Raw genomic sequence first — 13,895 nt, 5'->3', positions numbered from 1 at the left:
TTTATTACAGAGGAAAACTGAGCGGCTCACAGTGAGAATTCTGGCAGACACCATCTTTATCAAGTGACCCAAGTAAACATCACTGGTCATGAGGCAAATCAAAATTGCACGCTGTCTGATAGGAAGCGGTGGGAAAAACTTAAGTGTTACTCCTATAACGTTCCTGCCAAAGATGCATAACTGAATTGAATCATGAGGCAAAGTCAGATGATCCAAATTAAGAGGCAGTCTTCAGAACGGCTGGTCTGTCTTCAAAAGTGTCCAGGTCATGAGAGGTCCAGCATGAGGAGGTTTAAATGGACATGACACCAAACAGCACCTGTTTCTGAAGTGGATCTTTTTGTCAAACAGGACGTGATTAGGATGATGGGAGCATGTGAATGGCTCGTGAGGATGAGATGGCAGCAGAGTGCCATGTTCTTTCTCAATCTGGAAGGGTATTATGGGGTGATGTTCATAGGGAATACACACTAAAGGACCCAGGGGAAGTAGGGCATCAGGTTGGCAACTTACTTGCAAAGGGTTTGGGGAAAATATTAATTGCAACTTTGCTATACTGAAATTGCCTCAAAATTAAAAAAGGAAAACAGAACCTAAAAACTCACCTTTTCATAGGGTATCTGCAGCAGATCCAACACCACCGAATGGGCTCCCATATTTTTCAATAATCGTTGATGTTGATTGCGACACTTTTTGTTCTGGATGCAGAGTTTACTGAGCCTAATCAAAATCTTTCCAAACAAGAAGAAAATCATTAACCATAGAAAATACAATATTAAATATAATCAACAGGCAAAACTCTTTTGCCATGCAAAAATAAACCCACATAAAACTAGTTGCTGACCTCCTTTACAATCCGATAGTTGTTGCTCTTATTGCTGTCAATCTGAGGTTTCTTTGTTCCATCTTGCACTGGACTTAAAATGTTTGAGTCCTAAAATAAACACAAAGATGTATTTTATGTTCTGTATAGCTTCGTAATACATTTGGTTCTTTTGCAATAAATAAGAAATACATTTTGAAGTTATTTTGTGATGAATTTATTATTCAACTTAAATGTTTCTTTGGTACTTTTTTATCTCATCAAAAGCTTCTTGGCTGCAAGGAGTCATGCAAATGACCACTTCCCAATAACAACCAAATTACAAGATCTAGGACTTCCCTGGTTGTCCAGTGGAATCTGCCTTCCAATGCAGGGGATGTGGGTTCAATCCCTGGTTGGGGAACTAAGATCTCAGATGCCATGGGGCAACTAAGTTCATGTGCCTCAACTAGCAAAGCCCCCACATGCCTCAGGGGAGTCCCAGTGCAGCCGAAAGAGAAGACATTACACGATCTATGGCATTACTAATAATTAATGAGTAAGTTAGAAAGGAAAGGAATAACAGGTAACATTCTCAGTGCATTTCCTTGTGCTAAATGTATCAGATCTTCTATGGCCTATAGAAAAAGGAATGGTAAAATTTCAGGGCACAGCAGGCAAAATTTTATTATCAGGGATAAACTGCTGGAAAAAAAAAAAAGACTGAAGGAGCATATCATAATGAAGCAAAATTTCAGAGATGGGAGGTAAAAACACCTCAAACCAAGAATTCTCTGACAGGTTACCATGACATTCTTAAGAGTCATGACTGGGGGGCGAACAACCACATATAGACCATGAAAATTAAAAAAAAAAAAAAAAGAAAATGTAAATTAAAAATATTTTAAATTAACAAAGTATATTAATAGGACCTAGAACACCAGAAACATTTTATTATAACAACCATTATCTGCAGTAGCACAATAAAAGACAAATATTAAGGAATGTACATATTTTAAATACTAATTACTGGAGTCATCATATGAAAATAAAACACCAGTTATAATACAATCTCCAAACATTTACTAATCCTTAATGCATGCCTCGTACTAGACAATGGTGAGTGGACATAAAAGAAATAGAAGATATGGTTCTTTCCACAAGAAATTACAGTCTACCTAAGAAAGCAGGCAGAAACATGAAAACAAAGATCTGAACTGAGCAGAATTTACTATTCAAAGAGACAGAGAGAAGGAGACTAGATATAATTTTAGACAGCTTTATGAAGGAGGGCAAGTTTAAGCCAAGGTCTTGAAAGATGAAAACAGTTCAGTTAAGTACGAGAGACACACGAAAGGCAGGGGACATTGGTTAGGTGAAGTCACCTTACCCAAAGGTGCTGGAGAAAGGAAAGCACAATGGTGTAGAGAAACTGACAAGAACTGACAAAGCATGCTACAAAAGGAGGCAATTAGGTGGAGTGGGGCCTGACCACCTCCCTGATTTACAACTAGTACAAAATTGCACTTGGGATGAATATCAAGGGTAGTTTAAAAAACCCCCTGTATTCCTGACTACATTGAAGGTGCTGAGCTCTCACAGTTAAATGGGACGCCAATCTAAGCTTGCTGCTGCTGCTAAGTCACTTCAGTCAAGTCCGACCCTGTGCGACCCCATAGACAGCAGCCCACCAGGCCCTCTGTCCCTGAGGTTCTCCAGGCTAGAATACTGGAGTGGGTTGCCATTCCCTTCTCCAGGTAATTTAAGCTTAGGAGAAAGTAAAAAAAAAAAAAAAAAATGAAGTTAATTGACACAATTTTATTTGTCCCTATTTTTCCTACTGCATTCCATGACAAATCACAAAATAAACTCAAACCAAGAAAGAAAAATCATTGTGTTTTCCTTGCTAGTCAAAAATTTCTGATCCAAGGTTTCAAGCAAGAGAGTGACTTGGTCAGGTATGGAGTTACCACCACTGCTCAGGAAGCTCCATGTTTCTCTTTGACTTTTCTCCAGGCAAACATCATCCAAGATGGAGGCTCTCCATCTGAACTCCATCTTAGCAAGTAACTCCTCTCATTTTACTGAGCATAAGAAAACTCCCCTACATGATGCTGTCTCTTCTGCATTTGAAAACATCCAGTATCATCCACAAAACTGTCTGCATTCCCTGCTGTGTCTCAGAGAAACAGAACTTTTGAAACTCAGATTTTTAAATTCCATCTCCCCCACCTTTTCTCTCTGATTCATCCCTGTTTCTGCAGGTGAAAATTTTCTATCCTCTACTGATTCTTTCTGAACTCTGAAACTACAACCCAAGTGGAGGCTAACAGCACTTTCCATGACACCGTGCGTTCTGGGAAGTCATCTTGCATCTTGGATTATTACCCCCACTAAGTTTCCTGAAAGAATAATCTACTGTACTAAAATTGTTTTATGTGTCAATGACTCAATTACTAAAATTGTCTTTAGCATCTGATTCTCTGGTTCACTACCACTGTCTTTAAATTCCACTTTGTTTTATTATGACAGGATATTGTCCAAGATTTTCTGACCACCTTGTCACTTTCACCGAATGGAACTGGAACCACAAAAAGTCACGAATAAAAACACAGAAAGCATTAACACTGTTCCTGTTACCTTCCAGGGTTGTGTCATCTATGCTAATAAATCCTAGGAAGGAAATGAAAGCAAGCCAATTTCCAGCCTAGGTAAACAAAAGAGAAAAAAGAATGGGAGATAGTATCTACAAGACAATAAACACTAAGTAAATCCAAAAAAGTTACAGAAGAAAATGTAAAAATATATACGTAAGCGAGGCCAACGTATTAATAGAAGAGGGAAAGGGCCCCTGTGCCTCATATGAATGGAAGCTATTTGGATGGAAGAGGTTGGAGGTCACAGCATGAGAGAAACAGGGTTTCTACTTGATAGAAAAATAATTTATTGATGAGAAGTAGACATTGCAAAGGTAGAAATGTAATTAAATTTCCTTTTTCTGATCACAAAGGTGAAGGTTGAATTTAAAAAGGCCATATTCATTTTTTTCTGGGAGAGAAAAAATATTAAAGAAAACTAAGTTTGTATTCCAGTCCAAGATTAAGATGTTACCAAGTCTAAAGACTGACAAAGCTCCTAAGGTGGAAAGGAGATCTTTCTGATATATTTCAACTTTTTAAAAAATCAGTCAAATATACAGGCAAAGCTTTGGCAGATATATTTAAGTCTATTTTTCAAGCAACGGCCTGCAGAAAAAGCAACTGTCTTGTTTTAAGAAAAGTAATCTCAGGGAAGATGTACTACATTACAAAAGTTATGCTCTTTAGTTCTGCCCAAGGGAGGATGTAGACAATGCTAAACTTCCTAAGTATGGGAATTATAAAGAAAAATTATTTTAATTTAAAATCGCCAGCAGTCAACAAAGGAGGCAATGCTGGAGAATTCAATGAACGGCCCCTTTTAATTTCAGAAAATAATTCAATGTAATTAAACCGAACAAAAATATTAACTCATAGAACATCTGGATGATCCCAAAGCAGTGATCAGGGGAATTTAAGAAATATGTAAACTATATAACTACAGTTAGGCTTTATTTTCTTATTAATGCCAAGATGCTCCGAGTAAAGTTGTCCTGTCTTCCTCCAGAAAGGAAAGAAATTGATTATATTTTTTTTATATCCTATACCTCTTTGTCCCGAGGTTAGTGGCCAAATCTACAAAGTCCTGGCTTTATGCTAATGACGACATATTAGTAAGGTGTAAAATGTAGAAGTGTAATTTATGCAGAATCCTAGAGCTGAGGAGGCTCAGGAAAAAAAATGTGTAACACTGAGAGCAGTGCCATGCTTATGCTAAATACCTAAATTATGCTTTTGACAACAGTGATGAAGAAAGGCACTGCAAAGATACTTGTACTTTACTGTAATTGTTTCCTATCATCTGGAAGAATTTGAATTTATTTCCTCTAATGGAATATGGGAACCACTTAGTCAAGTGATTTTATTGAGGCAGCTAGATTTTTAATTGCATAGTATATACTGTAACATACTTTGGCCACCTGATGTGAAGAGCCAACTCATTGGAAAAGACCCTGATGCTAGGAAAGATCAAAGGCAGGAAGAGAAGGGTACAACAGAGGATGAGATGGTTGGACAGTGTTACCAACTCAATGGACATTAGTTTGAGCAAACTCAGGGAGATAGTGAATGGCAGGGAAGCCTGGTGTGTGGCAGTCCATGGGGCCGCAAAGAATCAGACATGACTTAGTGACTGAACAACAACAACAGTAACATAAAGCAGTATATTCTGAAACACCATAGCAAGGGTAGTTTAGAAGGGTCTAGAAATTTGTGGAAGAGTCTAGAAATTAGATGGTCAGCATAGACATGCTCAGAGTGAATACCTAAGCAAATACTGGCTCTGAACATCACGTTGCTCCCACACTTATTTTGCATCAGGTAAAGAAACTCTTTTTAGATAAACAGCAAAAATGATATAAGAAAATAATATTGTATGAATCATATGGCGAACTAAACATGGGCACAAGTTAATGAGGATCTAGCTCCTTAATTTAAACAAGGTCAATCATGCTTTTAAAAAAGAACTTTCCAAATTCTACAATGTAGAAACGCCTACATCCACCACAGCTGTGATTAAAATAGCTCAGTGCATTTCTTTGCTTTGGCCCAATCCCAGTGAAGTGAAAGGATGTCCTTCTTCAGCAATGCTATCAAGTTAGCAAGACTGGAAAGCATTCTATTCACCATCTGGATCCCTAGCCTTCTCTTCTTGTATCTACTACTCAACCGAATCAGTGGCATCATTTACCAGTCACCCTCCTCCCAACTTCAGATGTCAAATGCCACCCTTTCTCCTTCTCACCTCCCTCCAAAACACACTAAAAAAATCTAATAATCAGACTTTGATGCTTGAGTGACCAACCAGATTATAATTTAATTGAAGCTCTTCATATTAAATATCACCTCCTTCAGACAACTGAATGATAGCCCTGCCGTGGGAGGATGAGGTATGTTTTTCTCCCATCCATCTAAAAGTTACATCACATACCAGCCATTTATGATGATATTCAAGGGGTTACAGAAACTCTTACATCATCCTGAATCTAATTATCTGACCTTGGCAGTAAAGCTAATACATACCATCATGGGGTCATGATTGACAGTTTCGGCTTCCCTGGTTGACACCTAAGGCTGCTCTAAGACTTGGTGAAGACATTAATACAGGCAGATAATCTTCCTCCAGATTTCCCTCAACCTGGGCACAAATTTCTACCCTTCTAGAGGATAAACCATACTCTCAGTCTTACTCCAAACCTCTTTGCTTTTCCTTTGTCCCAAGATAATACAAATATTGACATTTTTTTATTCATTTGATGTCATTTTTATTAGTATTTGATGATGCTTAATCAGATGTCCTAGAAAACACCGCAAATCTCTTTGACTATCAGTATCTCTGATTAAGTAACAAAAAAGTGTGTGCCACTGGAGTGCTTTCTTGTTGCTTAAAGTGATACTCAGAAAAATAGGGACTGTACTGATGATAGGTATGTTCAAAGTAAACTAAGAGCTGTTTCCATAGGCGTGCGATAAGAACCCACTATAGTACCTCTGGCACAGTCATGTACAGTACTTTTTACATAACACCTTCTATAATACTTTGGTGGTTTAGTCGCTCAGTCATGGCTCCTCTGTCCATGGAATTTTCCAGGCAAGAACACTGGAGTGGGTTGGTATTTCCTTCTCCAGGAGATCTTCCTGACCCAGGGATTGAACCCGGGTCTCCTGCATTGCAGGCAGATTCTTTGAGCCACCAGGGAAACTATAATACTTTTTAATATGATCCTCAGCAGTGTTATATAAAATGTAGAAAGGAAAGGCAACCCTTTAGTTAGCAGGGTGACCAAGAATAACACAGCACTGTGCAGGAAGTGAAAACAGCAACGCAACAGAGCCCTTAGAGAACATGCCTAGTACCTGACATATGTGAGGGAAGCAACCCTAGTCGCAGTCACCTCAGAGCAAACCCCGATGCGGCTGTGAGAAGAGGGCTGCATGGACAGAAGCGGGGGGAAGAAACCAGCACCTTCTCTTCAACTCCCTGTTTAGCAAGCAGTCATTACAGAAATGTTGCTTTTTGGCCCAGTGCCATAGGTGTGCTCTGATTTGAATGAATCAACTTCTATAATGTCCTTGTAAGCCACTTGCTGAGGGAAAAAAACATAGGAAGTTAGACTCCTCACTACCAATGAGGCAGGAGCTAGATGGGCCTCAGGGTGAACAGCTGGTTTCTCCCCTGTGGACAGATACTCTAAAATAGCAGGAGCAAGAGAGGAGATGAGCCCTGTCCAGGTAAGAGATAGGGACCACATATTTCTCATTCTCGAAGTCAAGGAGAACTCCCTGACTACATATGCACAGAAAGGCCCCTTGGAGATCAAAAGAGAGGGGACATCACATTTTAGTAAGTGATATCAACCTACCCACAGGCCCCTTTACTAGAATCCATCTTGGCTAAGAGCTGTGTGCACACATACGGGAGGATCCTGATACACAGCAAACATGGACTCGGAACCAGGCAAAGCAAGATGACTGGCCAAAGGAAACCCAGAATAAATGCCCCATAAAAGGGATTCAAACCTCCATGAGGACACGACTTTCTCTCTGAGACCACCCGTGTGTCTATCCACAAGTATTCTTTCTCTTCCATTAGGAGGGGGGTTTATTAAAACACTTCACTTCTTTCACTACTTTCCATCTCTCTGTGGAAATTCATTTCTACATAGCTGACGGGCCAGGGCCTTGTCACTGGCCACTGGTCCCTTGAGGTCTAGCTGCGTGGCTTCAGTGCTCTCAGTGTCAAGGATTGACCTCAATCTCTAGGAGCAATCGAAACCCTGCTTCAAGCTGTTGCAGGCCAAAGCCACCTGAGATCACCAAATTCAAATAAAATTGAGAACAAATGGCAAAGTAGAAAAAACGAATAAAATGGTAACTTTCTCTACAACATGAAGGGAAATAATAAAACAGCATTAATTTTAAATGCAGGCCAGAAGACAAGAGGGAGAAAAAGTTTCTTATCCTGGAAATAATTCAAAGAAACCAATTCAGGAGATAAAAGCACTACATTTAAGAATCTGCATTACAAACAAATAGAATGAAGATGCGTATAAGTAGCATTTGGCTCAAGACTAAAAATTAGTTTTCAGCTGCATGTCTTGTGAAAGGACTTATTAAAGTGATACTCATATGCAGAAATCACCTTCAGTAACATCAGCTCAGACATAAAGGACAGAAATACGTAATCTGATATAAACAAGTAAAATAAACATACAAGGAGGTTAAGGGCAAAAACAGAAAATGAAGAAAACAAATTCCATAAAAAGAAAATTCACGCAAGCACTCTCCCAAATAAATGGATAAAACTTCTCTATCCAGTTACCATAGAGTCCCACATAAGTCAGATCATCTAGGAAGATTCTGTCGGAAACTCATGGACACTTTCTGTACCCAGCCATGAAGGTTAGACATCCAATCAGTTACTTTTGCCAAGAGTTAGTTGGTCAATCACAAGTTTTGCCAGAGAAACGAAGATTATATAAAACTATTTCCCTGCGGTGCAGAATCAAAAGTCCTAACACTTGGGAAAGCATAGCTTTCTTTCAAGATATCTTTCTAGAAGGAACAGCCTCCTTGCCTGTTTGCCTCATCAAAGAAAAAAGATCAGAAGTGGTCGGCAAAGAATGTAAACTGGGCTTCGCTTTTAAAGAGTACAGGGATGTGAGGTAAGACAGAAACCATCAGACAAGGAAGGGCTGTCGACAGAAAAGCAGAGGGAAAGAAAAGGGGCGGGAGGAAAGGAAGGAAGGAACTCAGTTCATTCTCTCAGAAAGATAAATCTGCAAACTAAAATTTAAATACCTGTGAGGAAAGCGAATGCTAAGGTAGATAACAAAAAACTCAATAATGAGACTCCGTCATTCCCATGGAAATGAAACAATTAAGAAACCTTCTGAAAAGACCTTTATGTATGTTTTAAAAATGGGCTTCCCAGATGATGCTAATGGTAAAGAACCTGCCTTCCAATGCAAGAGACCTAAGAGACTGAGGTTTGATCCCTGGGTCGGGAAGATCCCCTGGAGGAGAAAATGGCAACCCACTCCAGTGTTCTTGCCTGGGGAATCCGATGCACAGAGAACCCTGGCGGCTACAGTCTGTGGGGTCGCAAAGAGTCAGAAACGACTGTAGCAACTTAGCATACACAAGCACATGTTTAAAATAATCATAGAAATAAAGTGAGGAATAACCTCTCTCACCCTAGATGGACCCCTGTGTGGCTGCCGCATGGTCAGGAGGACTCACAGCATCACTTGGCAGGGATTAGGGAGAGTCTTACTGGGAAAGGGTGGTGGGGTTGGGGGGAGCGGGGGAGACGCAAGCCAAGGGTCGGCAGAGAAGGGAAGGCATGTGTCCCCCAGCCTCCAATCACCCTAGAGAGTTGTGACTGTCCTGCTGGACACCATCCCGGGTCTACATTTCTGACTAACAACCTCCGCCCCATCTCAGCACAACTTCTCACAGGGCAAGTTGGGGAATAAGGGGTCTCTGAAGGTACACAAAACATCCTGGGCACCAAGCAGTCTGGATTTAGGTGCCTGCTATTTGCAGGAACTGATCAGGATCACCAGCTATGAGGCCCATACAAATGAGACTCCTTCTGCTGAGAGGCAAAAGCCAGGGGTCTGCATGAGAAGTCAGATCAGTGCAGGGCCTCCTGGGAGAGAAGCTCCTGTCCCACCCCACCCCCCACCCCAACTCCAGCAAACAGCCAGCCAGCTTGCTGCCTAGGCAACCCAGAGTAAGCCCCCAGGGACATTTTCTAGTTAATTCTGCCCCTTACATCACACACTTATTAAAAGGACAAAAAAAAAAATGAAGTGCAAACACACAGATAGGAATCTTGAATGCAGAGATATGAAAAAAATCAATTAGAAACCCCCAAAGAAAAAATAGTCCTTGATGGAAAAAAAAAACTAGACAGTTTAAACATCAGACTTTAGATTGTGAAGACTGTAATTTCTTTTTTTTTTTTTTTTAATGTTAGTCACTCAGTTGTGTCCAACTCTTTGAGACCCCATGGACTACAGCCCACTAGGATCCTCTATCGATGGAATTTTCCAGGTAAGAATACTGGAGCAGGTTGCCATTTCCTTCTCCAGGTGATCTACTGGACCCAGGGACTGAGCTTGGGTCTCCTGCACTGCAGGAAGATTCTTTACCATCTGAGCCAGGAGAGAAGCTCCCGGCAGCACCCCCTCCCCCCCCTTTTTTTTTAAAGAAGCAGGCAACCATTTGTAGAGATAAATCTATATACATACACAGACACAGAAGCACAATCATTGTGAAGGAAAATTAACAACCAAAATATCTAACACAAGTGGGAACTTCTGTTAGAAGTCCTGTGATGCCTCCATGGCTTGCTTTTCAACTCTTTATAAAGAGATGGATGAGCATAAAGGGCAATCCTGATTTAACCCACTCAGATCTAATTTCCTGAGTTAATCCCTCCTTCTTATATTTAGAAGCCAACATGCATTTGAATGTAATGAACTAGTAATGCTACAGAGACTGTCAACTTGTTATATATACCCTAGCTTTTAAGTTTTCAGCAACGATGTCCTTTTTAATGCCCTTGAAAGTAAGTTAACAGGGAAACCCTGTAAGATATAATAGGTAATAAAGCTTATATGTACTAGGGACGCAGTGAGCTTACTAGAAGACCCAATCTACCCCATCCTCCACCGTGTTTATATGAGATCGACTACAATACTAGGATAATTTTGGTTACATCGAGATTTGATAGTGTTAGTAGGTGGATTATCAGAGCTTCCCAGGTGACTCAATGGTAAAGAATTCACCTACCAATGCAAGAGATGTGGGTTCCATCCCTGGATCAGGAAGATCCCCTAGAGGAAGAAATGGCAACCCACTCCAGTATTCTTGCCTGGAGAATTCCATGGACACAGGAGCCTGGCAGGCTGCAGTCCATGGGGTCGCAAAGAGTCGGACATGTCTGAAGCGACTAAGAAAGGCACAGCAGTTCAGTTCAGTTATTGACCCAGATAAACAAAATTTATCACTGAGGGAAAGAAAAATACTTTTATGCTATTGGAAATATTTCTTATTACCAAAATGAAGACTCACTGTACTGTTATCTGGTTTTCTGATGTCTAAGCAGGCACAAAGTTAGAACATTATGAGCTGTTTTAAAACAATGGCAATCATCCTGTGTTTAGAGCCTTTGTAAAGATTTACTACACAACAAAGGATTATTATCTGTACTGGCTTGCCAGAGTGCGTGCTGCCTGCTACTGGCTGTTTCCATTGATATTGTGATATATTTCATCCTGTTTACAATAAATTGTCACTATCTCTGGCAGTTGGTTCATTGCATAACATAGATTATTTGGCTGCGTACAAGTTAGTAAGTCTATAGTCTCTCACTTTTTTTTTCTCCGTATATTAATCCATTAGAAATGTACCATTCTCTTGGCTTCTTGTGTCCATTTCTACTTTTGCCTCCTGAGCTCATGCTCACCTAACGTCACACCTGAATTTGAACAGGAGGCTTCTAACTGGTCCCCACCTTTAGGCTCTTTTTGCTGAGCCATCCTTCCCCCAGATCTTCAAGGGTTCCCAATGTCCAGCCACTTCAAATACAAACCACTTATTTCTGTTGAATTCTGCTTCTCTTGTGATTATTCCTGAATTAGTAGCTAAGGAAATCCTCCCAACCTTTTAAAACAGTGAAGCTGGGCTTCCCTGGCACCTCACTGGTAAAGAATTCACCTGCCAATGCAGCAGAGGCGGGTTTGATCCCTGGTCGGGGGAGGAGCCCACTTGCCACACAGCAACTGAGCCCGCGTGCGCCGTAGCTATTGAGCCTGTGCTTTAGAGCCTGGGAGCTGCAACTACTGAGCCCTCGAGCCACAACTACTGAAGCCCATCTGCCCTAGAGCCCATGCTCAGCAACACGAGAGGCCATGCAATGAGAATCCACTGCACCACAGCTGGAGAGTGGCCCCCGTTTGCCACAACTATAGAAAAGCCAAAGACCCAGCACCAAAGACCCAGCTCAGCCATAAAGAAATAAAACAGTGAAGTCTTCTCCACACAGTCACGCCCACACTGATCTCTCTTTTCTGTGATACAACAGTTCAATATTTAACCATACATTTGTCATACTGTTTTGTGGGTGTTATTCTGTTTGTGTTATCTTTGAGAGCAAGCATCATATCTCAAATATTAGATTTGATTCTACATATCAAACGTTAAGAAAGGAAACGAGAAATTCAGGTGTGTACAAAGATATGGAAGCATGACGGTGAAGGTATAAAGTTGTACCTTTAGCAGAATGTTCAAAAGAAGAGTGGTGCTCTGGAGAAACATGAAAGCAATCAAGTAGAGCAGGTTCAGATATGGTCTGATCATGCATGTGTGTTCAGTCACTTAAGTCATGTCCAGCTTGCTGTGACCCAATGGACTGCAGCCCACCAGGCTCCTCTGTCCATGGGATTCTCCAGGCAAGAGTACTGGAGTGGGTTGCCACGCACTCCTCCAGGGGATCTTCCCAACCCATGGATCAGATCGAACCTGAGTCTTCTATGTTGCCTGCACTGCAGGTGGGTTCTTTACCACTGAGCCACAGGGGAAGCCCCAGATATGGTTCACACTGGCTCAAATCTAGCATCAGCAAAAAGAGCTTACAAGGATAAATATATGGGTTCAAAATACAGAAGAGTTTTCTACTTTTAAGAACTATCTAAAGCAGAAATAAAGAGAAATCCCTCTGATTACACAACATCCAGAAGTGATAGATTGGAGAGGGCAATGGCACCCCACTCCAGTACTCCTGCCTGGAAAACCCCATGGATGGAGGAGCCTGGTGGGCTGCAGTCCGTGGGGTCGTTAAGAGTCGGACACGACTGAGCGACTTCACTTTCACTTTTCACTTTCATGCAATGGAGAAGGAAATAGCAACCCACTCCAGTGTTCTTGCCTGGAAAATCCCAGGGATGGCAGAGCCTGGTGGGCTGCCGTCTATGGGGATGCACAGAGTCAGACGTGACTGAAGCGAATTAGCAGCAGCAGCAGAAGAAGTAATAGATAAAAACAACATTTAAACGATCTCTCTCTCTCTGTTTTTGACTGCACTGTGTCTTCACTGCTGCGAGCAATGCAGCGAGTGGTGGCTACTCTTCCTTGCAGTGCGGGGGCTTCTCACTATGGTGGCTCCTCCTGTTGCGGAGCATGGGCTCTGGAGCACCAGTGCTTCAATAGTTGCAGTGTGTGTGCTCAGTAGCTGTGGCACACAGGCTTAGCTGCCCCACAGCATGTGGAAGCTTTCTAGGCCAAGGATCGAACCCATGTCCCCTGTACTGGCTGGCGAATTCTTAACCACTGGACCACCAGGGAAGTCCTAAACTATTTCCTACTAGTAAAGAGAAAGAAACAAATGGAGGCCAGAAACCAGAAAAATACATGACATTTCCAAGTAATAATCAAGCACTGACCCATTTGTTGGCCTTTAAGGGTATCAGCCAGAGTTGATAACCAACAACTGAGTTTTAACTTATCACACACACACACACACACACACACAACTCAAAGAGCTGGGCACGACTGAGTGACTTTCACTTTCACTTTGTGTGTTGTTAGACTCTACGGGTTTTGACAAATGTGTAATGCTACGTATAGTATCATATAGAAGAGTTTCATCATCCTAAAATTCCTCTCTGCTCCACCTGTTTGTTCCTCTCTTTTTAATCTCTACACCCCAGAACCTCTGAGGACCCATGATCATTGTACTGTCTCAGGTATAGTTTTTCCTTCTCCAGAATACAGTTGGACTCATACAGTATGTAGCTTTCTCAGACTTTGTTGTTGTTCAATTGTTTACTTGTGTCTGATTCTTTGCAACCCCATGAACTGCAGCATGCCAGGCTTCCCTGTCCTTCACCATTTCCTGGAGCTTGCTCAAATTCAAGTCCATTGAGTTGGTGATGACATCCAATCAT

General features: G+C 41.3%; 1 protein-coding gene across 2 annotated transcripts in view; it reads right to left on the bottom strand.

Annotated features, from left to right (window-relative positions):
* Nucleotides 1-13,895, bottom strand: part of ITPR2 (inositol 1,4,5-trisphosphate receptor type 2) — a 588,791-nt gene that overhangs the window by 320,914 nt on the left and 253,982 nt on the right. For both annotated transcript variants that reach the window (XM_061417573.1, XM_061417572.1), the window contains exons 27-28: nt 845-934; nt 606-731 (exon numbers count right to left, since the gene is read on the bottom strand). In XM_061417573.1, coding sequence (XP_061273557.1) covers nt 606-731; nt 845-934 — 216 coding nt within the window. The remainder of the gene's footprint in view (nt 1-605; nt 732-844; nt 935-13,895) is intronic.

Source organism: Bos javanicus, chromosome 5, assembly GCF_032452875.1.
Source record: "Bos javanicus breed banteng chromosome 5, ARS-OSU_banteng_1.0, whole genome shotgun sequence".
NCBI lineage: Eukaryota > Metazoa > Chordata > Mammalia > Artiodactyla > Bovidae > Bos > Bos javanicus.
This window is presented reverse-complemented; position numbering and strand designations above follow the sequence as displayed.